The sequence below is a fragment of the Vanacampus margaritifer genome, chromosome 5, assembly GCF_051991255.1.
Source record: "Vanacampus margaritifer isolate UIUO_Vmar chromosome 5, RoL_Vmar_1.0, whole genome shotgun sequence".
Lineage (NCBI taxonomy): Eukaryota > Metazoa > Chordata > Actinopteri > Syngnathiformes > Syngnathidae > Vanacampus > Vanacampus margaritifer.
Genome location: NC_135436.1, coordinates 27,748,758 through 27,776,511, shown reverse-complemented (window position 1 = coordinate 27,776,511; position 27,754 = coordinate 27,748,758). Strand labels below are relative to the sequence as shown.

General features: G+C 36.7%; 1 protein-coding gene across 5 annotated transcripts in view; it reads right to left on the bottom strand.

Moving 5' to 3' along the window:
- arhgap42b (Rho GTPase activating protein 42b) overlaps positions 1 to 27,754 on the bottom strand; it is an 80,884-nt gene that overhangs the window by 5,190 nt on the left and 47,940 nt on the right. The window contains exons 5-24 of one of the 5 annotated variants that reach the window (XM_077565357.1): positions 24,309 to 24,410; positions 24,084 to 24,194; positions 19,286 to 19,390; positions 17,469 to 17,598; positions 16,390 to 16,490; positions 15,886 to 15,995; positions 15,401 to 15,457; positions 13,940 to 14,018; positions 12,724 to 12,763; positions 12,301 to 12,363; positions 12,152 to 12,226; positions 11,120 to 11,204; positions 10,882 to 10,940; positions 9,969 to 10,074; positions 9,548 to 9,707; positions 9,323 to 9,473; positions 7,589 to 7,942; positions 6,401 to 6,554; positions 1,806 to 1,868; positions 799 to 878 (exon numbers count right to left, since the gene is read on the bottom strand). In XM_077565357.1, coding sequence (XP_077421483.1) covers positions 799 to 878; positions 1,806 to 1,868; positions 6,401 to 6,554; positions 7,589 to 7,942; positions 9,323 to 9,473; positions 9,548 to 9,707; positions 9,969 to 10,074; positions 10,882 to 10,940; positions 11,120 to 11,204; positions 12,152 to 12,226; positions 12,301 to 12,363; positions 12,724 to 12,763; positions 13,940 to 14,018; positions 15,401 to 15,457; positions 15,886 to 15,995; positions 16,390 to 16,490; positions 17,469 to 17,598; positions 19,286 to 19,390; positions 24,084 to 24,194; positions 24,309 to 24,410 — 2,185 coding nt within the window. The remainder of the gene's footprint in view (positions 1 to 798; positions 879 to 1,805; positions 1,869 to 6,400; positions 6,555 to 7,588; positions 7,943 to 9,322; positions 9,474 to 9,547; positions 9,708 to 9,968; positions 10,075 to 10,881; positions 10,941 to 11,119; positions 11,205 to 12,151; positions 12,227 to 12,300; positions 12,364 to 12,723; positions 12,764 to 13,939; positions 14,019 to 15,400; positions 15,458 to 15,885; positions 15,996 to 16,389; positions 16,491 to 17,468; positions 17,599 to 19,285; positions 19,391 to 24,083; positions 24,195 to 24,308; positions 24,411 to 27,754) is intronic. The other 4 variants (XM_077565358.1, XM_077565360.1, XM_077565361.1 and 1 more) reach the window with 4 other exon arrangements.

Here is a 27,754-nt window from a genome sequence, read left to right as displayed (position 1 = left end):
CACGATTAATCACAAATTTTATATCTGTTCTAATACAATAAAAATCTAGGTTTTCACACTCTTGTTAACAAAAGTGGGAAAAAAATGTTAAACAGAAATAGATCAAATGCATTTTTGACGTCTATAGCCGTCAATGGCAGTGAATTGATAATTAATAATTCATATAGTTAATAAATATCCATCCAGAATGATTACTTCTTCATTAAAGTTTGTGAGAAAGCAAACCGTGTGTAAATCCATCAAGTTCGAAGCGAGATAACAGAGTTTACGTTTGTTCAGATCACTCACAGTCAATACAACAGACCAAACTGCCTGCCTGCGACAAGATGGCCGCCCCAATGCGGACGTTGGACTGTGCGCCGTAAGACATCTAGTCTATAGATATCTATGGTCTGGTGTTTCATTTCCTGTTTCCGGTGCGGTCACAGCAGTACAGCTAAATAAGAGCTTAGTTGCCTTACCTCATTGATATGTTAGTTAGCCACATTAGCCCGCTAGCATTGACCACAAGCCGTTTGCGAAACTTATCAGCATGTTGTTGACTAGTTACTGTGGGAAGTGTGGGATATATGTTAAAAATAGATGTGGACTTTTCATAACGTCACCTAGCGTAATTATTTTTACGGTTACTAGATGTCTTTTCTTAAGATCCGAATGTTTAGTGAAGTGATCATTGTGCCAAGTTAACAAAACGTGTACAGTGATTCCTTGACTGTCAACCTTAATTCATATTCCGTGACCTTGATTGTGTGTGTGTGTGTGTGTGTGTGTGTTTTGGTACCATTTGGTAGCTCTCACCATTGGAGAAGTGCGCCCCCTGGGGGAAGCTGAGCTCATGGCTGTGTTCGGCCTCGCACGAGTAGACGGCTTGGGCATCTCTGTCGGAAGCACACAATTACGGAAAGCCTTATTCAATATCCGTGACAATATTTGTTTTATTTAAAAAATAATAATAATAATAATAATTTTCATCTTAGCATAGAAGCTAATTTAGCTCCTGATTAAATATTATTGCTTGTACAGTACAGTAACCTGAATCACAAATTCATCTATTTGCATTCCCCCCCCTGTGGAAACTACTTTATCTCCAGTTATTTGTTGAATACAACACCTAATACCAGTATCACAAGATAGCACCAAAGTCTGGGCTATTAGGAAAGTAGTAACTGGTGTAATGGGAGCATGTTTAAACCTTTTACTGCCATTGACGGCTATAGACGTAAAAAAATTATTTAAAATATTTCTATTAGTTTAACATTTTTTCCCACTTTTGTTAACAAGAGTATGAAAAGCTAGATTTTGTTATTGTACATTTAGAACAGATATAAAATTTGTGATTAATCGTGAGTTAACTAGCGAAGTCATGCGATTCAATTACGATTAAAAAATTTTAATCGCCTGACGCCCCTAATTTTTAATAATCTTTGATTTTTTTAAATCGCGTCAGGCGATTAATTTTTTTTAAAATTGTAATGAATTGCATGACTTCAACAGTTAACTCACGATTAATCAAAATTTTCATATCTGTTCTAAATGTACAATATTTTTTTCCTACGTTTTCATACTCTTGTTAAGAAAAGTGAAAAATATGTTAAACTAATGGAAATAGTTCAAATGAATTTTTGACGTCTATAGCCGTCAATGGCAGTGAATGAGTTAAGTGCATCTTTGCTGCGTATTTAAGTGTTTTGGGATTGCGGTTTGTGTTATATTCATTGATTAAATTTAAATAAAGGCAATTGTGAACTGGAGCGTCAATAAGCCACATGCTCCATTTGGCATTTTTGAGAGTACGAGCCACTTACCTCCCAAGCACGGCGGGCTGCTGGGCGGCGGCGTGTTCAAAAAGCAGCGCTCTGGCAGCCACCCTGTCGCAGAAGCAAGAGGAAGGAGAACAAAACCTGATGAAGGACACGTGGCGGAAGCGCTCTCCTACAAGAGTGTTGGCAAACTTGATTGCGCAAAGGCTTTCGTCAAATCTCCTGGCACACAAGCAAACAAAAAGTAATGAAAGAAGCTCCTCAACTCACTCGAATAGGGCTTTGTTACTACCTTGCCACCAGATGGCGCCACAGCAATACAATTATTGGGCAAATTGGTGAGTATTTCGGTGAATAATGTAGGATAAGATCAAAAATAAAATCGGACAATTGGCAAATTCTATGGAATTTTTACACTGCAAAAACTGAAATCTTAAGTAAGATATAATTGCTTTAATTTAACCTAAATTTTCTTATTTTGCTTTGATAAGTTTTTTTTTTTTACTTAAAATGAAATTGTCAGACAAGATCATTGTGCTTATTTTAATACTTATTACTTAACTCATTCACTGCCATTGACGGCTATAGACGTCAAATATTCATTCAAACAATTTCTATTAGTTTAACATTTTTTTCCCACTTTTGTTAACAGATATAAAATGTGTGATTAATCGTGAGTTAACTCGTGATTAAAAAATGTAATCGCCTGGCGCTCCTAATTTGTAATAATCTTTTACATGATTCAATTTTTTAATTGTAATTAATCGCATGACTTCAATTGTTAACTCACGATTAATCATAAATTTCCTATCTGTTCTAAATGTACAATATTTTTTTTTTAGTTTTTCATACTCTTGTTAACAAAGTGGGAACAATGTTACACTAATAGAAATCGTTCAAATGAATTTTTGACGTCAATAGCCGTCAATGGCAGTGAATGAGTTAATTATCTGATTTGATCAAGCAGTCTTGGCAATGAGTGTTAACAGCCAGTTTTAAGTACTGTGAGTCCTAAAACAAGCATTTCCCACATTTTAAAATGACAACTAATCAATATAAAAAACCCTGAACTGGGATTTCAGAAGTTGATTTTTTTCTATTTTAAGATTTTGCATAATCTAGTAACGAGATAAATGGAAAAATACAAGTATGAAAACAATCAGACAAAAGTGCAATCTAGCTTTTTATTATAAGTGGTTCGTTTGGCTAGATTTACTAAGCTCATTTTTCCTTGTTCTACTGGTAGAGTGCCTACCCTCAGACTTTTGGGTTGTGGGTTCAATACCAAAGACAATAAAAAATGGGATCTGTTACTTCCTTGCTTGACACTTCAGGCAAAGTTATCCAAGCGAAGAAAAAAAAAAGAAGCATACTTTTTAAGAAAATAGTAGCTTGAAAAAAGTCAATATGACTTGTTTTTAGTCTAAAAATACTATTTTCAAGAGCTGCTGTGGTTGATATGGGCCTAGTATTATTTTCTTATTTTTGAAAATCTTACAGGTAAATTTAAGTAACATTTTTTGTTCTGTTGGCAGATAATTGTGCTTATTTGAAGTCATATTTTTCTTATTTTACTATTTTTTCCCTTTAAAGAATAAAAAATAAATCATAAAATAATATAATAATAATAAATAAATAATAATAATAATAATAAATGGTGCTCTTTAAAGAGCACAAAAATATAAATGATCGATTACATGGAAAAAATAATAATTTGTGAATAGTGAAATATGTGTGGCATCAGTTGCAGTCAAATAAATATAGACCACTGTCGTAAGTCAAATTGTATAATTTTCCACGGCACACTAATGTGTTTGTGAATAATTCTTACGGAACATCAAGAGCCTCCCTGACCTTTTTTCCTCGACCCGCAAAAACGTACACGCTGCATTCCTGATTGTTTGGATCGCGAGTGAAAGGCGGAACGACACAATGCGGGACGTTTCCTTCCTTCCTCAGGTGTTTTTTTTTTTTGTTGTTTTTTTAAATGTGAGGCGCCGTCATTACGAGGCCGCACTTGACCCCGCATGCCACTGCGACCTGAAAGTCAAGGTGACGCCGAGCTGTGAGGGCGGCAGCAGGGAAGATGACGTAAGAGGCCGTGTGAGTGCTTTCTCACACGTAGATGCATTAAAATCATGCAAAAGTCAATATGACAAATCAAAGTAGAACGTGCATGTTCTTTGTTTGTCAAGATATTTCTTCTCGTCAGGTTGTTTGTGAGGAAGAGTTTTTTTTTTTTATTACTGTAGCACAATTCAACTATTTTTATTAATTAGGTCACAACATACAACTGTTTTTTTTGGTGGTGGGGGGTGTAACAGTTTAAAATGTATTTTACTGCTGAATAGCAATATTGAGTGCAAGAACACATTTTGTGCATTTTTCTCTCTCACAATAATCAACTTATTCGAAAATTTTGAAAATGATTGAGGTACTACTATGTTATTCCTGAATGTCACTATAAATCTGCAAAAAATTATTAGGGCTGCTCACGCTGTATGTAGTAAAGGGTTGCAAACGCAACAAAGCCGTGTCTGCCATCTAGTGGTGAATGGTGATATTACAACTTAAAACTGTCAATAGAGAAACGCAACAAAGCCATGTCTGCCATCTAGTGGTGAATGGTGATATTACAACTTAAAACTGTCAATAGAGAAACGCAACAAAGCCATGTCTGCCATCTAGTGATGAATGGTGATATTACAACTTAAAACTGTCAATAGAGAAAATATGTATAATTGACAGCTTTTGGGGGAAAAAAATTGTAAATCCCCCAAAATGCTGATCACACTCCAGTATTGTTTGTCATATTTGACATTTTGATTTATGATTTATGGGATAAAACCGTAAAAAATAAATAAATGGACATAAGTGGTTTTCACAGCACAGCGACGATATACATTTTCCCTGAAAAACAGGAGTTTGCTCCTCCCAAAACAAAGAAAAATGACAAAAATTATTGAAAAAAATTAACAAATCCACAAAGAAGTGAAATCATGGGTACCGAGCCACAAGTATATGGAGGAATTGCATTTATAATCCCCACAAATGCATTTTTTAAAAAGCGTCAGGCTGCCACTTGGCCATCCCTGATCTAACATCTATTGACCTTTTGACCTTACCTACCTAATCTGTAACCTATTCATATTTTATAATTGGTTATAAGTAAGCTTAAGTAATACAAAATAGCAATTCCTTCAATGCACTTGATTTATACTTCCCAAATCCAATTTCCCAAATCCAATTTGCCAAATCTATTAGCAGACAGTGTTGCTTAAATTCATATATTCCTAACTTCATTATCTTTTATCTTGTTTTTTAAAGGCCATTTTTCGCAGTCTTCACGCACACACAAAATCCTGCGAACACACACACGAGGAGGAGGAGGAGGAGGAGCGCAGTCTGCTGCTGGGTCACACCAACCCCGAGAATTAAGAGCAGCTCTCCCACCGCAGATAAATCCTCTCCGCGCTCGGACACGGGGCCAAGGAGGTGGCCAGGCGGCCCGACGGCGGCTGACATAATTGTCCTTATTGACGCGTGGCGTCGCACACGATAAATCCATAATAAAAAACACATCAAGCACTCACTGGACACTTCATTAGGCACACCTGAACATCTAAATTAGAGTTTAACAGTAATCCCTCACATATTAAAATAGATTTACTTTTTTTTTTTCCCCCTGTGGAAATTTTCAAGCGTAATATTGTAAGACGATATTAACTCATTCACTCGCAGCCTTTTTCACTGAAGCAATCTCCTTCGCTCCCGGCTGTTTTACTGGATTTTGACTGATTTTGCAAGGCCCGCAGCATATTGTGCTATAAAAACATGGAAGCTACCAAAAGAAAGATTAGAGAGTCTTTTATTTTTATTTCTATCTGTTTCCGTTTTGCAGCAATTAGGATTAGAATATAGCTCAGTTTCATGAATTATTCACAAATCTGTTTAGAACTGTGGTTAAATCAGCGTGTTTGCAACATGGCCCTGGTTGATCTCTTACACTCTGCTGCCACCCGCTGGCCCTTTTTGTAAAAAAAACTACCATTGATTCAACTGTTCTGTGCAGTTGAGAGGCTGCATCAAAGCCTTTTCGTATGCTTTCGTATATGTTTTAGGGACATTTCAAATAGAACATATTTATATATTTTGGGGAGTAAATGAGTTCATTTTTGTGGTATTATAAACTATTAATACAGTTTAATCCTGTCATGGGTGCTTGAGACGTGTTAGATATAAACCCAATTTAATGTTGATTGGTAAAACTATTTTTTATTTTTGGAAAAAACAATTTAAAAAAAACAACCCAAAAAAATCCCATTTTTTTCTAAATTTTCCTGGGAGTGAGTTTTGGTAGGTCATGTTGGGGACCCCGAAAATAAATTCTTACCAGGATGACATGAGGCCCCTAATTTCCTTAAAAGTCCTTCTTGTATTGTTTTGACTAGCATAAAATTCCAATCTTCTGAAGTGGATTGTGCTGCACTCTCAAGTCTGACAGTAATTTGTACTTGCCAAATAGTGAGCCAACTTCTTTCTTTCTTTCCTTTTTTTTAACGGTTACAAGTCACACAGCACGGTTTGTTATCAACTCCCAAAGAACGACTAATGAAATATGTTGTGACTTGATTACTTACACTGAGCCTGGTCTTTGGTATCCGGCTGAGGCTGCGGCGCCCCGCCGCCGGATCACGAGCTTGGGCGGAAGCTCCGGGTGCTTTGCCGGCTTCAAGTGATCGATGAGATCCAGCGTGGAGAGATCGAGGGTGGACTTCGAGTAGCTTCTTTGGACTTGACGGGGAACAAAGAGTGAAAATAATCAATAATATGATATTTAAACTCAATGTGGTTCATCATTCATAAATGTGCCCATTTGAATTTTTGGAAACTGAGGAAAGTAGTCGGTGATACATTTCGACTATCAGACTAGCTTCGCATGCTAAGGAGAAGCTAAGTTTAGCCTGGGTTGTATGTGGAAGCTACATGACAGTATTTTGTTAAGCTACGTAAAATGAGTTTGAAATTATATTGAAGTGTTTTAGCATGGTAGGTTGTGCTATAGTGCGTAACGGCCGGTGTTATCGAATACACATGAAAGATGCCAATACCAGCCACGATACATCTGGAAAAAAGATACTACTAAAAAAAAAAAAATCTCACATCAAGTCGGTCACATCGCTGAATCATCATGTGTGTCAGAAGACAGAAAGGTTTTTGTCATTATTTTAAATAATTATTATTTTATGTATTAGTCTATAGAATTTTGTGCAATTTTAAGGAGAATTCCTACATTGGGATTTATAGTTTTTTCTTTAAAATTATCTGTCATCGTTTTTTGTTTTTTTTTTTGGGGGGGGGGGGGGTTGTCTGAAAAAAAAAAGGGTTAGCGAACATTTCTAGTTCAAACTATTAATACAGGAAATTATAAATATGTTTGTCGGGCATTTCAATGACTTGCAGGTGTTTCAACTGTGTATATTTATTTTTTTTAAACTTGAATTTGAAATCAGAAGTCATGCGAAATAGAATAAGCAAGTAATGTAAAAAATGTGTGAAAAACAAATGGTTGCAAAAAAACATCACATGAATTAAAAATACAATTTTGGTACAGATTTTTTTTCTAAAAGGAAAAGAAAGAAACATGAAGTTGACCCACTTTCTGTGGGCTACATAAAATGATGTGATGGGGCCGGATCTTACCCCCAGGCCTTGAGTTTGACCCCCCCGTGAACTGTTATTTGTCAATTTGTTAGCTCGGCTTCATTTACCTGCGACCCTAACGCGGACAATATCTTTCGAATTATTAACGAAGGTTCGATGCTCACCTTCCGACACGCGCTGCGACTTGAGACCGGTTGCGGCCGTGAGATCAGGCGGTCTCGGTTGGTGGGGGGCCTTTTTGGGGGCGACGGCGGTGACGGACGACACGCTGAGGGCGTCCTCCGACTCCACGTCGGTGGGGCCCGCCTCCTCCCTGGAACTGGACTCGGTGCTCCGGGGCCCGCTGGAGCGCAGGGACGCGGCGTCAGGGTGCTCCCTCGCGCTCTTGGCTTTAGCGGTGGACGCCGTCTCGGCCTGGGAGGAGCCGTTGTGCTCCGAGGAGTGCGAGGACAGAGACTCGGTGCTGCCCACGGGGCTGCTGCCTGGACTGCTGCTGCACGCGTCGCCTATGCAGGGGCCAGAGAGGAGGCACACCGGGCCCTCATTAAAACCTGAACCAGCACTTCAATTTAACAATCTTCTCAGAACTGATCCGTATTCAGCAAGATATTCCTCCATTATCAAATGTGCTCTGTGGCTCAATGGGTAGGCTACTAGAGGCGAGGGTTCGAATCCCGCCTCCGCCGGATTGCAATTCAAGCTTTCTTTTTATTCATTTATCGTTCAACTACAAGTAATACTTTGTAATTTTCACATCATTTATCTTTCAACTTTCTTCATAAGCTTTCAGCATTTCCATGCAATTTCTGCAGAAATTGCACTTAATCTAGTTCAATTTTTTTTTCTTTTAAAAAGTAAAACTAAATATGAAGCGCAGACGTTAAAATGAAAATAGAACATTAAAAATAAAAAATAATAAAAAAGTATAAATAAGTACACTATATGAAAAACAAAGAAACACTAACAATCAAAACTAAATTAAAACTAAATCAAATTAAATGAAAAACAATTACTAATAATAAAAAAATGCCATCAGAAAAACTACAGCTAAAATAAAAACAAGTCTAACTAAAATAAAATAATAAAATAAATAACTACAATAAACAACTCAAATAATAAAATAAAATTAAATAAATGTAATAAGCATCAGCATCATCAATTAATAATAATAAAATAACAAAATAAAACATTAACATAATCATAATAAAATAAAACAAAATACTTAAAAGTACAATAAGAAATACTCAAATTAAAATAAACACACTCACAAAAATAAAATGAAAAACCTATGCTAGTAATAAAATACCAAAAAACTAACAATAACATAAAAAAGAAATGCTAAAAATAAATAAATTAAATATGATAGAGATGTGCCTCCATATTTATGAAATTATTAGCAATAATACAATTCGATATAGTATATAATATTGTACAGTATATACCATAATATATATCCATCCATTTTCCTAACCGCTTATCCTCACGAGGGTTGCGGCCATGCTGGAGCCCATAATCAAATGTAATTTGTAATCCCTAAAACCTTACATCCATTTTTTCCCATACAATATTGCAAAATATGAAATCTGAAAAAATGAGTAACTACTGTATACAAACAAATAAAAAATAACAGTGTCAATAAGAGTAAGGTACAAAAGTAAGACAATTGTTTTTTTTTTTTGGGGGGGGGGGGGGGGTAAACATTAAATATTATCCACATTTTATGTATTGTAACTTCTATGCTACATCACCATATTTAGATGACATAATTAGTGTAACAGAAGTGGTCCAAGAACAGATCCCTGTGCAACGCCACATGTCAAAGCCATCCTTTCACCTTTGACAACTGGCAAAAAAACAAAATGGGTGCAACCAGCATTTTATTTGCTCCTGGTACTCACTTTCTGCGTCAGCCAAGCACAGGGTGGGTGTGTAAAGGCTGCGAGGCTTCCGGGGGCCACTTGACAAACAAATGGCTCTGCTTCTGCGGGAACCGGGCCGGCTCTGAGGCTGCGGCTGCGGCACGTTGGGGTCCGGAGGCTGATGGAAGATCTGGAAATTGCAGAATCATATAAAATCATCATTTCAATACAGCTTTTGTTTTTACATCAAGAAATTGGGCTCACTTTGTTAAAATTCTCAATCAGAATTTCCATCACAATATTCTGGAACTTGATGTTCATCATGGCGGCCACCGTCTCCTCTTGCGAGCGCATCAGCGTGGGCCCGAAAATGACGCCCAGGTTGGACACGGTCATCATGTTGGACTGACTTTGGGTAGACACTCTATGAGTGGAAAACAACAGATGTGACTTGCTTGGTCGCCCTTCACAAGTATCGTTCCTAAAATTTGATCATTATTTAATATAAGTATCAATTTAAACAATACTTAGCTCTTCAAGTACCACCAATCATGAGCAACATTAAAATGCGAATTTGCTGCGGCACTGTGGTTGGGAATCAAACTTGTCTCTCACTAATGTGTATCTAATGCTACCGCTACTTTTGTCTACTCTAATCATTGCCGAGAATAGAGTGGAATCATACATGACGAGATGTTTGATGAGCATCTCCAGCATCTCCTTGTTCCTCTCAGGCAGTTTGTGGACCAAAGAATGGACAGCGCACACTCGGTAGTTCTGGTCGTCCGATTCTGAAAGGAAAATGGTGACAAAGTTACAAATTACAATTAGTTCTTTAAAGACGACATAGTACAAAAAATATATATATATATATATATATTTATTTATTTTTTCCCCAGGAGAGCTCAGTATTGTTCATTCGATTTGACATCATCATTGCTCTCCTTTTTTTAAAAAAATCAAATAAATTAAAAAAATTTAATAAATGTTTTTTTTATTTTTATTATTATTATTATTATTATTATTATTTTTTTTTTTTTAAATATATTTTTAATTGCTTGTATGCAACTAGTTGGGTCTTTGAGTGCCTGCCCATTAGGGGTGGGAATCTTTGACTGCCTCACGATTCGATTCCTATTTTTGAGTCTACGATTCGATTCTTCGATTCTGAACTACTTTTTGATTCAAAATGATTTGATTGACAATGATTTCAGCCTCAAATCATAGATGTGCAAAGAATCGTCATGATCCACTCCAGTCTGACTCGCTAATGCTAATTAGCGTGCTACCCGCGCCACTGTATATGTTGTATACAGAAAAGCATGTTAACATTACTCACCGGCATATGATCTTCCTACGCTGCAAAAAAACAACAACTCTTATTGGAATACCTTGATCGTGACTTTTTCCTTCTACTCTCTAATGTGGCTACAATTTAACAGTGTATCAGAATGCGCGGAGCCACACTGCCCCTAAGAGGCCAAATTGTGTACAACATGAACAGCGCTCCCAATAAAGGCACAAACAAGGGCAAGACAGTATAAAATAACTGAGTGAAATTTGGCCTCATGTCTGTACTTTTATTTTCAAGAACTTACTGACAGCCATGATGAATTCTTTATGCAGCTTGAAGGTCATTAATGGCTCAGACAGACACCTGCAGATTTAAGGAAAAAAAAAAAGGTATTGCTTGTCATTCATTTCTATGAATTCATGGCAGCCGCTTGTTCCCGTGTGAATCAGCCGGCAGGCTTGATGAGTCACACAACGGGAGCGCCGGTCTGCGAGAGACGCTAAATGGTGATTTGTGACGGAACGAGGACGGGGTGAGCTGACCTGAGGTAATTCTTCAAGCCGCTGGTGATGGTTTTGTTGTCCCACGTCTCGGGATCCAGGTCCATGTCCGCGGCTGCCTTGGATGCTTGGAATGGATGGGAACAGGAAAACAACCAGAGAGGGGGAAAATAAATATTGAACGGAAATTAACAAAAAATTAAATACAATTGGGGGGAAAAAAACATTTCTTTAATGGAATGAAGAAGAAAAAAAAATCAAAAAAGTTAACACTCACTTTAACTGAAACTCATACTAAAACGAATAAAAACTCAACAAAAATAAAATAAATTAAATTAAAACAAATAAAACAAAATAAAATTGAAAAAATATATTTGGAATAAAAATGCTTTTGAAAAAATTAACACTCACTGTAACTAAACTGATACTAAAACAAAAAAAATGAAACTAAAACAAAAATAAAATAAATTAATAAAATAAAATAAAAATAATTTCAAAAATTATTTAACGGAATAAAAATGCTTAAAAAAAACACTCACTGTAACTAAAACTAATACTAAAATGAATAAAGACTAAACTGAAAATAAAATAAATAAATTAAATAAATAAAAAATGTCTTTCATGGAATAAAAACGCTTTAAAAAAATTTAACATTAATATTAAAACGAATAAAAACTCAACTAAAACAACAATAAAATAAAAATTTATTAATTAAATAAAATACATTTGAAAAAACAAACAAACATTTCAATAACAGAATAAAAATGCTTAAAAAAATAATAACACTCAGCGTAACTAAAACTAATAAAAACTAAACTGAAACTAAGCATTTTCCACACACACACTAACCATAATAAAATATCCAAAACTATTATTATTATGGTGTGGCAAAAAGAAAGTAAGTTCCGATAAAGCGATTCTCTATAGGTTAGCGTGACTTTCGGCTTGTCCTATCAGCAAGCCCTGAGATAATTCTGTATTTAAACCTTTGGACTGTGAGGCAGACGTGCAAACCGCTAAGCCACCGTGCTGGCCTAATCAAATCCTGTTGCAGCCAATCCCATCATTACTTACAAAAGACTGTCGTCATCAGTCTCTGCACTTTGGAGTTGACACCTCCGATCCGGTACAGCCCCATCGTATTTAGACCTGCGTGCATGAACAGCAACATGATGTCCGTCACATGTTCTGGATTATTTGTCGCACTCTTGAAGATGCGTTACCTCTGCTCTCCACCAGGTCGACGCACTTCCTCACAAAGTTGAAGCCGGCCTCGTTAAGGAATGCTGGGAGACATTTACTTGTATTGGTCGCCAATTCATATCGCATTAGTCTAAAAACAAAACTTTATTCTCATAAAATAACTAACATATGAATTAATTAGGGTGACATGACAACTTTTTGTCCCTCACACTCTAGTCGTCTATAATACAAAAGTTGGATCAACAGATAATAATTGAGTGACAATGACACTTGAACTAGCGACACTGCACACGTTGCTACTGGATCTCATACGATGACATCACTGTACCGTATTTTGTGACAAGGGAACTTTTTATGATAAGGTTCTGGCAAAACAGAACATGTTAGAAATGTGTTCACTTCACAAATGAAGGGCATTGGTAGAGATTTAAAGTCAAACTTACTCTCTTCCTTCTTGCTTAGTATGGCAGGCAGGTTGTAAATCTACACAATTACAAGAAGGCAAAGCAAAATATTAATTTTAGCGTAGCAGGGTTACTCTGTTTTTTAATCCATTAATTATTTTTTTAATCATTATTTAACGTTTAGCATAATTCTTGTAAATAATCAAACAAAAATAAATTAGTACAAAATTTAAAAAAAAATAACGTTCAAATCTTAAAAATGCATTTGATTAAATATTTGGTTTTCTTTTTTTAATTATTAAAAAAAATACAAGGCATGTTAGAAAACAATAATTATGTGAAAATAAATATTTAACTATTACAATTTGCTATTCTACTGTTTTATAGGGATTTTTCCCCCAGACCGATACCAACATGAGCAACTCTTTTGAGTACTCACTGATACTGAGTTATATAAAATTTTGTTTAACAAAATGACAATAAGACCTATGTAAGATTCCCCCCCCCCCCTTAAGTATTTTTGGTTGGTATCGGCAACCTTCACGAGTACCCAATACCTTAAAATAAGGTCATATCAGTACTTACCCATTCTCTACTCTTTTACATATTTTACACTATTACAGAATTGGTAAATTTCCTGAATTTATTTATTATTTTATTTATTATTGAATTAGAATGTATTTATTTATGATGTATTTTAGGATGTTTTATTAATTACATGATTGATTTTTTATAATTAAAATACAAAAAAATAATAAATAAAATATACATTTATAATTAAAATGACAAAAAGAAGTACAACTCGAATTTACTTATTTATTTATCTTTTTTATTTATTTATTTTAAATGTATTTATTTATTTTAGGATTTTTTATTGATTAAATAATTAATTCATTATAATTAAATTAATGACAATAAGCTGGATAAATAATGCAACTAAAATGTATTTATTATTTTATTCATTATTTTATTCATTATTTATTTTTAATTTATTAATTCATTATTTATTTTATGAACTTTTATTGATTAAATGATTAATTAATTATAATTAAATGAATCACAATGGAGTGGAATAAAAAACTCAAACATGATTAATTCTATTCATACAGTATTTGACCTACACATTTGATTATTTACATTTTTATTTTAGAACATTGTAGTTTCCAGCAGCAGCCACATGAGGGAGCCAGTGGCACATGATTGAGTTACAAAGTCGTTTTTGGTTCCCTCTTATTGGTCCCGGTGGGTTCCTTACCGGCTCCTTGCCATCCATGGCCTCCAGCCACAGCCTCCTGTTGGACTCGGACAGCGCCTGCAGTGTCATGACACCATGCCTGGGGTGGGAGAAATATATATATTTTTTAAAAAGGTGCTGGTTTCAGAATGATGTCAGGGATGTTTAGTCGCTGTTAAAGGGGCCAGTGTGACCAAATTATAGCTTGCCGGTGCTTCACATTCCACGCCTGATTGATTACAAGCTGCATAATGCCAGCGTGATTCACCACTGCACACCCAGCATGCATCCGCTTATTCACAACCTCATCAGCGGGTCACGCAAAAACGCTCGGATGGATTGATTTGGAGGCGCGGCTCAATTGTTTGGGCCATATTATTGGTTGTCACATTTGCACATACGTGTATGTGAATGTTATGAAGAGAATCAAAATGAAAAGAAGACAGAATCTTCTAAGACAAAAGTACATTTTTAGCAAAAAAAAAAGGGTTTTAGAGTTAAACAGTTGCAATTGTAGGAGAATAAATTATTTTCTTTTTTTTTTAGACAAGAGTCTTTAATAATATTGAGATAAAGTCGTGATAGTACAAGAACGATGACATATTTTTCTTGTTCGACTAAAGTTGGTTCCCCCCTAAAAATGAAAAGTAAAAAATTATTTTAATAAACGTTTTTATTTTAAAGAAAAAAGTCATACTTTTAAAATAATACAAAAGCCCTATTGTAAAAATTAAGTTGTATTTTTTTTCTTCCAGAATTTGCAAACTTCTTAGAATAGTCATTTTTTTTTAAGATATAGTCCATCTTACGAGAATACATTTCTACGTTCTCTACATTCTTATTCTTGCAACATTACAACCCTTTTTATTTATATATATATATATATATATATATATATATATATATATATATATATATATATATATATATATATAAAATACAACCTTATTCTCCTACCATTACGACTTTTTTCCCTTTAGCAAAATACGTCTTTCTCTGGTAGGAGTGCAACTCAAAAAAAATATATTATATAAAATTACATTCTTATACAATTTATGACTTTGAAAAATGTGACTTTATTCTTTTAAGATTGACTTTCCTCCAACAAAATACAACTTTTTTTACTGTAGTATGTATACTATATACTGTGTACTGTATATCCTTTTCATTCTCAGCATGACACTGCCACTCCTTCACAGAACATCATATCACATTATAAGCCCCACATGAAAAATTCAAGTCATCGAAGTTCAGCTGCTAGCAAATGAAGTTTCAATTTGATCAATTAAAGCAGAAAGTGAAAGATTTGATTTCCATGAGGATGACAATCACTGCAAAACACACTATAAAAGCATATGCACATTTTTGTCCCAGCGAGGCAGCAAACTGGGCAGAAAAGAATAAGGTGCGAATCACACCTAAGCGCCACGCACACACACACACACGCGCGCATGCACATGCAACGAGGGTCCGCTCACGTACCGGACTTTATAGAACAACCGAAGCGGCCTGAAAAGAGTTCCGCGGCAGACGCCGTTTCTACGTGGACATGTAGACAGAAGAAGAAGAAGGGGGGGAGAAAAAGGACTGGGGATGGGTTTAAAACGTTGAGGTTACAAGTAATCCCCCACATATTCACTATTCATTCCTTCACTATTTGATCTGCAGCAAATAGAGGGGGAATACTGCATATGCAACAAAGAGGTGTCGGGGATTCATGCCAGACTTGAAGGGAGATGAAAACACGGATGTTAATGGAAGCCCAACGACATCACTTTGTTGACATGTGGAGTCTCTGTCGGGACACGCTGGGTTAATTGGGTTGGATGGAACATAAAACATCTCACATGCACTTCAATCAAGCTTTTTTTTTTTCCTCGAGCCTTGAATAAATACAACGGGAAAGATTCAAATAAATTGAAATAATTGGGACTTTTTATTGAGTATTTTTATGCAAAGTCACAGACCTTTCCACCACCTCAATGTCAAAGCAGAAGCGCTTGTCGATGGAGTCCGTTTTCCTCCGGATGCATGATTTGAGCTTGAACATCTCGGGGTGGTTTACTACCAGGCCGTTCTAAAAGATAAATGCAATAAAAAAACGCCCAAAATAATTCTGTATTAAATGTACAATGCTGGTGTTTAAAAATAAAAAAACGGTAGAACAAAAAAACGTGTCAAACATGTCAAAAATCAAATAAAGAAACATCAGGATAAAACTAACTAGAGCTAAATAAGTAAAGTTAAGATAAACAAACATGAAGATAATCTGAACAAAACTCAACTAAAATAAAATAAAGCAAACTTAGCCAAACTAAACAAAATGAACCCAAGAGCAACTAGGCTAAGCTAAAATCAAACTAAGGAGACCAAACTCCAAAACTCTTAGCTAAGCAAAGTCCAAACTAAACAAAAATATGCCGAGTTTAAACAAAAAAAAAAAAACAAAGAAAAAGGAGAGTGTGAACTACCTGTTTATTGGCTGACTTGCTGTCAGTATTGCTCATAGTAAAAGTTTTGCTGCTTTTCTCATACATGCAGTAGTGCCTTGCCCACGTGGAGCCCAGAGGACCTAAGACACAACAACAAAAACATGACAAACTTGTCTTCCAACATTGCACTTAAAAAGGAATGGCTTACAGACATTTTCATTTGGAAAATTAAGTGGAAGTGCAAAATGTGTCATTTTCAAATACTTCCTTGACACAATTATCCCCAATAGCTAAACTGCAACAATTGAAAAAAAAAAAAAATCTCTAATTTCAGAAATAAAGTTTTCACTGAAGCAACCCCCTTCGCTCTGCGGCCGTTTTACTGGATTTTGACTGATTTTGCAAGGTCCACAGAATATTGCTATAAAAAAATTGAACCTACCAAAAGAAAGATTAGAGTCTCTTCTTTCATCAGGGAAAAAAAACATATATTTGTATCTTTTTCTGTTTTGTAGCAATTAGCATTAGAATATAGCTAGGTTGCATCATTATTCACAAACCTGTTGAAAACGCTAAGAAAAAAAGCTTGTTGCAACATGGACCTGGTTGGTCTCTTATACTCTGCTGCCACCTGCTGGCCGTTTTTTTTATAGTAACTACCCATTGCTTTAAGCTACCTCTTGACTCTTTGACTGCCAGACGTTTTCAGAAAAGGGATGCCGTGGGTGCCAGCCGATTTTAAGCATTTTGACTGATCTTTCAAGGTCCATAGAAAATGATGTGTTTGGACTATGGAAACACACATACTACCAAAAAAAGATTGGACTCTCATCTTTCATCAGAAAAAAAAAGTTTGTTTCTACCTTATTCCGTTTTTCAGTAATCCACAATAGAAAATGGTTAGTTTCACCTCTGTTTTGAAACAAACGTCTTTTAACGTCTTTGGCACTCCTCCATAGGATTTTACTAAACGTTATTTAACGTTTTTGGCAGTCAAAGAGTTAATTTCAGGAGCTGCATCAAAGCCTTCTGTATGCTCTTGCACAAAAAACATAAAAAACGTGGATATGGATTTCTTAAGTGTAACATTTGAGTGACAGACACCTTCCTCCACTCACGTTTCTCCTGCACATACAGGAAGCCCTCCATGCTCCACCGGCCCGGAGCTTTGTAGTCCTGGTCGGCAGACCTGATCCTCATCATCAGTTTCTCCACTTCCTGCTTGGTGCTCACAAAGTTGTTGCGCGTCTGCATGGAGAGAAGAGAACGCTGCAATCCTCCTCTAGTAACCGTAAAACATGTAAATTCTTCTAAGGTTTAAAAATGGCACAAAATAGAAACCTGGAATATTGTCATGGCATAAACAATCCGATCCAATCGATCAGCAACGTTGAGTGTTGACGTTTCAGATCTGAACCATCTAATTGAATAGACTTGTGTTTGCGCGCCGAAGCATTTTCAGAATTGTGTTAGTTGCCCCCCACTGGCTGACTGCAGCGTGTCATAGTGTGGAGCGCTGGCGAGATGCTGATGCAGCCTTGCAGTGCTATCAGAGCCCTCAGCCTCGCGGGGCGTGGAGAGCAAGTGTAAAATGTCAGCGCAACGGCTGCTGCGTCAGGCTGATTTCCAGGAGCCCTGGGGCTGCGACTGCTGTCCAACGCAGCTTGCTGTTCTTTGACTCTTAACCTTTCCTCTTTTTTTTTTTAAAAAAAAAAAAATTAAGGGCAGAATACATTAAAGGGGACATGTTAAGGAAAAAGTACTTAACTCTTTGACTGCCAAAAACGTTAAATAACGTTTAGTAAAATCCTAGGGAGGAGTGCCAAAAACGTTAAAAGACGTTTGTTTCAAAACAGAGGTGAAACTAACCATTTTCTATTGTTGATTACTGAAAAACGGAATAAGGTAGAAACAAACTATTTTTTTCTGATGAAAGATGAGAGTCCAATCTTTAATTTGGTAGTATGTGTGTTCTCATAGTCCAAACACAACATTTTCTGTGGACCTTGAAAGATCAGTCAAAATGCTTAAATCGGCTGGCACCCACGGCATCCCTTTTCTGAAAACGTCTGGCAGTCAAAGAGTTAAGAAAAAAAAAAAACGCTTGCTCAGGTGATATGATGGAGTTCTGGTCAGAAATCGGAAAAAGTCAGCACGTGTTTACCTACTTGGTGATGAAGTGCTGCCACTCTAAGTGAAAATACAAGCCGTGCTTTTAGAATTTTTTTGGGGATGCTCAAGTGCAAATTTAATTTTTTTTCTTAGAACTCAGCTTTTAATGTTAATTTGAAAAGGAGTAGTTCTTACGTTGGCACACCCTGCAGGGGAGGGGTGAGCAGTTACAAGGCCACAACCTCATTACTTACTGTGCTCATAAGTTCAAATATCCTAGGAGTATGTGAACTTATGAGCACAACTGCCAACTAGTGGTAAAGTGTGATATGTATAAATTTCAGCTCATAAAGTTTACATACCACTCGGGCATGTGCTCATAAGTTCACACGTAAATGTAAGTAAAATATGTTTACATGTAAACTTACGAGCACAACTGAATGTCTGCCAACTATTGGTGGATGATGATTTAAACAATTGAGCTCATAGGTTTATATAACCCTAGGGAATGCATGCTCATAAGTTTACATACCTCAGGGTATGCAAACTTACAAGCACAAATTAATTTCTACCAACTACAGTAGCAGTGAATGGTGATATATGCAGTTAAGCTCAGAAATTGACATACCCAAAGGTATGCAAATTTATGAGTATCAGATTATCTTCTTCTCTCTGGAAACAAGTAGCAAACCTTTATTAAGACACCTGGGAACTCTTTTGACTCATAACCTAAAAAAAATGCATCGCATGTCTCCTTTTAAAACCAGCAGCAGAGAAATGTGACGGCCATGCAGGGTACGGTGAGATGCGGGTCAGTGCTTACGTTCTGGAGGTTGAACTGGAGCTGCTGCTTGTACGGTTCAAACTCGTGAGCCAGCTCGTATCCCTCGTGGTAGAACGTAAACAAGCCCTGGAGGAAAGCCAGCAGCTGTGGACGAGCGGCACTCGGGCATTAGCGCACACGCATACACACGCTCGTTTACTGTATCAACACAGAGAGAGGGTAGGGTGCTCGAAAAAGTTGGAGATGAGGTGCACTTCCATGTGACCCTCTTGGTCCAAACTCCTCCGCGGTTGAGCAGCTTTCGGCGATGTTGTTGTTGTTGTTGTGTACAGATTATGGCAATTACAGTCGCTTGTTCAAAATCATATCAAATCAGTAGTGCATTGTGTGGTACGATAAATCTGATATTTTTTTATTGTTACACATATTAATCCTTTGCTTGTTTTTGTTAAAAAAATACATGCGAAGGAGACATTGAAAAAATAATCACACATTAACTCATTCACTGCCATTGACGGCTATAGACGTCAAAAATTCATTTGAACTATTTCTATTAGTTTAACATTTTTTTCCACTTTTGTTAACTCTTTGACTGCCAGACGTTTTCAGAAAAGGGATGCTGTGGGTGCCAGCCGATTAAAGCATTTTTGACTGATCTTTCAAGGTCCACAGAAAATGATGTGTTTGGACTATGGAAACACACATACTACCAAATGAAAGATTGGACTCTCATCTTTCATCAGAAAAAAAAGTTTGTTTCTACCTTATTCCGTTTTTGAGTAATCAACAATAGAAAATGGTTAGTTCCACCTCTGTTTTGAAAAAAACGTCTTTTAACGTCTTTGGCACTCCTCCATAGGATTTTACGAAACGTTATTTAACGTTTTTGGCAGTCAAAGAGTTAACAAGAAATGAATTTTTTTTTTTATTGTACATTTAGAACAGATATAAAATTTGTGATTAATCGTGAGTTAACTAGTGAAGACATGCGATTAATTAAAATTAATTTTTTTTTATAATCTTTTCTTTCTTTCTTTTTTTAAATCACGTCGATGACGTCACGCCACGGGATTGGCTGGAAATTGTCGGTTTATAATTGTTCAAATAAAGTTATATGAAAAAAAAAAAGCTGGTTTACTTCAAAAAATTGAAAAGAAAATATTTAACATGTCATTTAAACAACAAAATGTATGGATTGAAATTGTAAAAATGAGAATGTAAAAGCAGGATACTTTAAGATGGAAGAATAAAATAGATTGAAGCGCCTTCATGCTTGCCGATGACGTCAGTACAGCGGTGCTAACTAAATTCGCGAGTCAGACGTTTGGTTTCTTTTTTTTTTAGCTGTTCACAAATCACAATACATCACAAAAACAGTCTTAATGATAATAGGACCACTTTAGCAATCTAAACTGACAATATTTGTCACATCTCAGGCAATTCATTTGTGTATTTATCATTTATTCAATCTATTTTATAATATTTTCAATATATATTTATTTAAATTCTTAGGTTTATTTATGCTTTTATAATTTCAGTCCCTACATTTTGTTATCTAAATTACATCTTTAATATTTTCTTTCCTTTTTTTTTTCTTTTATTTATTTATTTATTTTTCTTTTTTTACGGGAGAGCTCAGTATTGTTCATTCGATTTGACATCATCATTGCTCTCCTTTTTTTTTTTTTTTTTAAAAATCCAACAAATCAATTAAAAAAAATTTAATAAATGTTTTTTTTTTTTAAATACATATACATATATATATATATACACACATATATATATATATATATATATATATACCCCTTTTTTTGTATGTGGGTGAGTATGTGTATGTGCGTGTGTGTGTGTGTGTGCGTGCGTGCGTGCGAGCGTGTGTGTATTCATCAGTTCAACTAAAGCCCATTAAAAAAAAATCCCATACTAATAATATAATATAATAATAAATTGCCAGATGCAGAAACATCAATGTAAGTTATCACGATGTAGTGGCTCTCGCTAACAGACAGAATTAAGTAACCGGAATTAGGTTAAAAAATTCTATATACGTAGACCATGTTTCTATAAATTTTGATATTTGGTTTTTATTTGAGGCAGATATTTTTTTCCATTAAAACATTTTGTTATCTAAATTACATCTTTAATATTTTCTTTCCAATGCTTGACGTCAACCGGATCATTTCCAGCCAATCCTGTAGCGTTCGTTTAAGGCAACCCCGATACGATCTGGCAAACCGATCACATCTGGTACCGACAGCGGCAGAGCGGAGTTATTTCCAAACTTAAAATAACTAAAAAAAAAAAGGCGTGACTACTGTAGGAAACTAACGAAAAAAGAAGGTGCTACGAACGAGGCACGGGCGTCGTAAAGTCGAAACGACCGTGTGTTTGGAAATAATGTTGCGGACCCATCAGACCGCACAGGTGTACGTAATGTTTTCGCCCGATGAGAGCGTCTCTCAGTCAAATCCCGCTGACACAAACGCTGATTTGATCTTCAGAATGAGCTCGGCCGTATCAAACGCCCAAGGATGAATCAACCTTATCTGTCCGCAGATTCATCACTGGGCCGCAAGGTTGAGTCCCGTCGCGGTGACCTGCGGGGGCCAATAGATTTATATTTCGTTTGCGGGGGCGGGCGGGGTCTTACTTTGCAAGGTGGGCTGACAGTAGATGTAAACAAAGAGGGGGGATGCAGACGGTGGGTTAGGATGATTCTTTCAAAAATCAAAAAAATACTTGACTCTCAACTCACGTCTCCCCACACATACAAAAAACGAGAACTTCATATTACCTGTCACCTTCGCCAATGGATATGTTGGAAATGGTTGGTTTTATGACACACCCGCGGCTGTGGTGTAAACTCGCAGGTCAAAATATTAGGCACGCCTAACCCATTTATTAACTCTTTCACTGCCACTGACGTTTAAAGACGTCAAGTAAAAACCTACGCTTCACTGCCAATGACGTCAAAAGACGTCATCCAATGATTTTTTTTTTTTTTTTGAAACGGGTAGAGGAAACCCTTCCGCATGTCTGGTGAAAGTTTCAAGTCTGTCTGTTGTGCCTAATGACTATTTTTGGCCCCTAGAGGGCAGCGATGACAAGATCGGGTGGGCGTCAGTAGAGGCGGAGCTAGAGCGTCGAGCAGGAGATGAGAATGGAAGACAAAGGAAAAATGGCGGCCGGTCGCGAGGAGCTCACACCCGAGACGTTTTTTTCAAAGACCAAAAGCATCGCTGAAAAAGCACATTGTTGACGACGATGATCATCATCGATGATGAAGATGAGGGTGGTGACTCCGTGGTTGGGAAGCATTGACGCGGCAGTAGAAGACGTTAGCTGGAGCTAGATGGAGGAGGGAACGGGCAATGGCGAGCGTTTGCAAGCAGCTCTACACTTACAAGACGAAAGGCATCGACCAACGCTAAAATAGTACATTGATGACGACGGTGATCATCCTCGATGATGATGAAGGTGAATCCGAGCTTGACGGCGAAATTGGAACCGCTGACGCGGCGGCTATGACGGTGTCGTAACGCGGAGCGCAACCGAGCACGCACAGGCGGACGTTCGATCGGACGACGGAGAGTGCCCCGAGTCCAATGCATATTCATCGGAGGAGTGTGTACAGTCTGCTACTTGCTTTTTATTCCCCGGAAAAAAAGGCCGTCAAGAAAGTGTAGCGTTTGCACGCAAAACGGACCAATGTGAAAGCGAAAGTAAACTGTTGTGCGAGTCCTGGCGTCTCCTTGTACGCAGGAGAGCGTTACAAAAGGAAAAACTGTATTTGAAACATCCACATAATTGTAAGTAGTACCACAGTTGCACACATTTGTAAATAGTTTGCGAAATTGTTTTGTCAAATTGTTACACTGTTGAATGGAAATAAACGTATTTTGCAATCAAAAAACACTTTTTCATTGTTGGTGAAAGCGTTTTACAGAAGTAAAGCACTATTTAGGTGTTTGTGGCATCATTCATGGACAAAAAGAAGTGTACAAATCACTAGAGTGCATGAAATAACATCGTTTCACCAAAAGCTCTTTTTCTCCGTTTTTTGTTTCAAAAGAGAGAATTTCGGTGAAAGTAACCATTTTCTATTGTTGATTACTGAAGAACGGAATAAGGTAGAAACAAACTTTTTTTTCTGATGAAAGCTGAGCCAATCTTTCATTTGGTAGTATGTGTGTTTCCATAGTCCAAACACAACATTTTCTGTGGACCTTGAAAGATCAGTCAAAATGCTTAAATCGGCTGGCAGTGGGGACAACCCGTTTCTGAAAACGTCTGGCAGTGAAAGAGTTAAGGTCCAATGCAAGAGCTTGTCAAAACCAAACTAGTGGTTCTCAACTTTTTACATCACCTAAAAAATTCTTAGCTCTCATGTTCTGAACCACTATGAATGCCCAACACACAAAAATACAGATGATTAATTTCTAAAAAGTATATTCAAGTTTATTTTAAGCCACTGTAACATTATGCATCGTTGTGCGCTTGTATAAGAATTAAAAAATTACTTAATGATTCAATGAAAATGTATTTCATATAATACGTAAATAAAATTTGTGGTAGTAATAACACACTTTCAGAATCATTGGCTTACACTAAGGCTGCCGGCGTTTACGGAAAAAATAATAATCACGATTAGGTTGATTGATATTGAAGTCATGATTAATAAAAATTATTAAAACATGTGATTTTCCATCATTTAATATTGTTTTTAATAATTATGTCTTTGCCGCTGTAAAGCACTATGAATTTGCCTTCTGTATGCATGACGCTAAAAAATACGCTTCCCTTGCCAAATTAATCAAAGTGAATAAGTTCAATTTACCGGCTCCACAAACTCAAACTTCTTCTTTTCTTGCACTTCCTGTATTTTGAAGACGTACTCGAGGGACGCGTCGTAGAAGAGCTGCCTCTCCTTATCAATCTGCGTGTCGGCCTGCCAACGGGCAAAAAAAGAACCGGGTCAGAATGCAGTCAAAGAAAAGTCTTGAGATGACACACAAAGCTGCATTAGTTATTAAAAAAAAGAAAAAGTTTGTTTGGGTTTTACCTCTTGAAGATAAGCTTCTTTCTTTTTAGACGACAGGTTGAGGTGTCTTTCAAGCGTGGAGTAATATTTCTCCGTCTCCTTATCAAATTTCTTCTTTCCATCCTAAAATAAATAAGAACAGGTAAATAAAAGAAGAGCTTAGAAAAGCAGCAGGTTTTAAGTCCTGTGAATGTGATGAAGCTGCCACTAGGGGGCAGTCAAACCACATTCACGTCCACTCCACATGCTGTGGAAAAAGAAGGCCGTCATAAAAGAAGCACAGGACTTTTTTAATTTTTTTTTATTATTGATTACTCAAAATACCACCATTTCGACCCCAAATTTGTTATACCTGTCTTTCCTGCATGACTGATTTTTATTCCATGTACAGCACTTTATATGTAGTAATAATGATTGTTTTACATAAAAGCACATGAAAGTAGGCAACAGGTGCGAGTACAGAACTGAGTATGTATAATACACACGTTTATGGCAAGTAAAATCACTATGTTGCCTATACTGCAATCAGCAAGAAAAAATAAACTTTATTACTGCAATGAATAATAAGATTGTATTTTTTTCTCAGCTGACAAAAGCAGGTAATGTGTAAAATAAAGATATGCATGTAATAATGTACCACCCAAATTGGATTAGTATAATTTTGGTAGCAGCACATTAATGCACTCTTAACGTTAATATAAACCTTATAAACATATGTATATTTACAGAAATTGAACCCTAATAAGCATATGAAAGGATTGACATGGATACAGTTCACTTAGAAAAATGTCATTTAGCTCCTGATAGTAAAATGTTAGCTTAGTTAGCTCCTGATAGTAAAATGTTAGCTTTGTTAGCTCCTCTATGACGTTATCCATTGTGTGTTAGCATTAAGCTAGCAATTTTTTTTAGAAACTAAAGTTATGCGATGTGATTAAACAACCATGTGTAATCATTTTCTTGGTTTTATGTTTAGTGATTTCAATAAACTTCAACTAAGAGTGGCTATAGCGGCTAAGCTGGCATTTTTGAAGAAGTTGGCCATCTGCCGCTTGTTGAGAAGTTAGCGCTAAAAATACTCATAAGTTGAGGGTTTTGGTTGACTTTTTAGTGAACTTACTGATCCACTACATAACATTATGCATTGTGTGTTAGCATTAAGCTAGCAGTATTTTTTATTGTTAAGAAACTAAAGTTATGTGATTTGATTAAATAACCATGTTTAATTCTCTTAGTTTTATGTTTAGTAATTTCAATCACCTTCAACTGAGAGTGGCTATAGCGGCTAAGCTGGCATTTTTGAAGAATAGTTGGCCATCTGCAGCTTGTAGTTAACTTAACACCAAAAAAAAAAAAAACTCATAAGATGAGGGTTTTGGTTGACTTTTTAGTGAACTTACTGATCCACTACATAACATTATGCATTGTGTGTTAGCATTAAGCTAGCAGTATTTTTTATTGTTAAGAAACTAAAGTTATGTGATTTGATTAAATAACCATGTTTAATTCTCTTAGTTTTATGTTTAGTAATTTCAATCAACTTCAACTGAAAGTGGCTATAGCGGCTAAGCTGGCATTTTTGAAGAATAGTTGGCCATCTGCAGCTTGTAGTTAACTTAGCTCCAAAAAAAATTAATAAAAAAAAAACTCATAAGATGAGGGTTTTGGTTGACTTTTTAGTGAACTCTCTGGTCCACTACGTAACAATCCTTATAGTGATTAGGGAGTAGGGAAAGAGTGAATGGCTCCGTCATTCCGAGGGGACAAAAGGGTGGGGGCAGGCTTACAGTAAACCCTCAACAACAGCATAAATTTAGCAGCATGTCTACTTGGGGGTAAAACATTTTTTTTTTTTTTAAGTGGATGGATGACGTCTGTATTTTCCAAGATGGTCCCCAAGGTCTGACAGAAGTTTCCCGGGAGAGGAACAGGAAATGGGCTTTTCATGCCGGACAGCCATCTCTCGCAAGCAACACTCAACTTTTAACACCCTCCCCAAAAATGATCCAAATCAGAGGCTTCTCCTCTCTGAAGGCATTTGTGTGTTCTGACCTCTTGGGCCGAGTCATTTGAACAGAAAAGGGGGGTGGGGTTGGCCCTTTGGGGGGGGGGGGGGGGCTTGAAACCAGAGCCTGCTTGTTTGTTTTCATTCCCATGGCCCTGATGTTCAGCAAGCTGACTGGACCCACAAGAGCGTTCCGCCTGAGCGAGTTAAAACTCACTACAAGACACAACCACGAAACAATCCCGCCACGAAGGGAGAGAAAAAAAAAAATCAATAGATAATTTCACGTGGCTTCTTATTTCCATCGTACCAGTCGTGTCTGGCGCACAATTGATTTTTGTCGGCAGAGGATGGAAGGGGGTGCTGTTGTCGAGAGAGACACAAACAGGTGTCAAGCTAAATAAACATGATTAAGTATGATACGACACTGACAGCAAATATATTTCCCCCAAGAACCCGCCGTGTACTTTTTCTTCCAGTCCAAAAAAAAATAAATGCCAGCGTTGTTAAAGTGCCGTTGACGTGACATTATTTCGGAAGTACGCGCACGAGTGAAGTGAAGCCCCTCAGGAGAGAGAAAACACACACTCACTACGGGAATCACAATAAATTAAGAGCGTGGGTTTTATCCGAGGCCCCCGCAGCCAAAGCAGCGGGAGTTTGACCAGCAACACGCGTGACACCAACGGCTGCTTGCCACATCCCGACATCTTCGCACTGTGGGGACTTGATGAGTTGCATTCTGTCACCATGCTTTGTTTGTTGGCTAGTCAGTGGTGGGAAGGAAGTAACTCATTCACTGCCAAGGACGAGTGTACTCGTCAGACCGTGTTTTTCAATGGGAGAGGCAGAGGAGGTGCTGCTGTAGCTTCACAGCCAACATGGAGCTTAGATATTTTAATGGCAGGCAATCGCCAGAAGATGGCAACATTACTAAATATTATTTCATCTGGTAGATACGGTTTGGGACATATGACGGCGTATTAGGGCCACATATAAATATATATATATATTTTAGAGGGTGGGGGCAATATTCCTATACTACTTTATAAAGTGAGAAATTTGCAAGAAAAAAACTCGTAAATTTGCGAGTTTACTAAGTGCCAAATTTGCAAATTTATAAAGTTGCAAATTTGCGAGAAAAAAATCGGAAATTTGCGACTTTATTAAGTGGAAAATTTGCAACTTTATAGTAGTTTTGCACGAAAAAAAACTACTATAAAATTAAATTAAATTAAAATAAAACTACGCAAATTTACAATATTTTTTCTCAGAATGTTGCCCTCACCCTCTAAAAAAATATATTTGTACACTCCATTGTACGTGTATTTATCGCAAGTTTCTGAGTTTTTTTCTCGCATATCTGCCACTTTATGAAGTCTAAAAAAATTTTTTTTTTGGGGTGGGGGGGTGTGTGGTGGATATTGCCCCCATCCACTAAAAATATATATTTATACGTGGC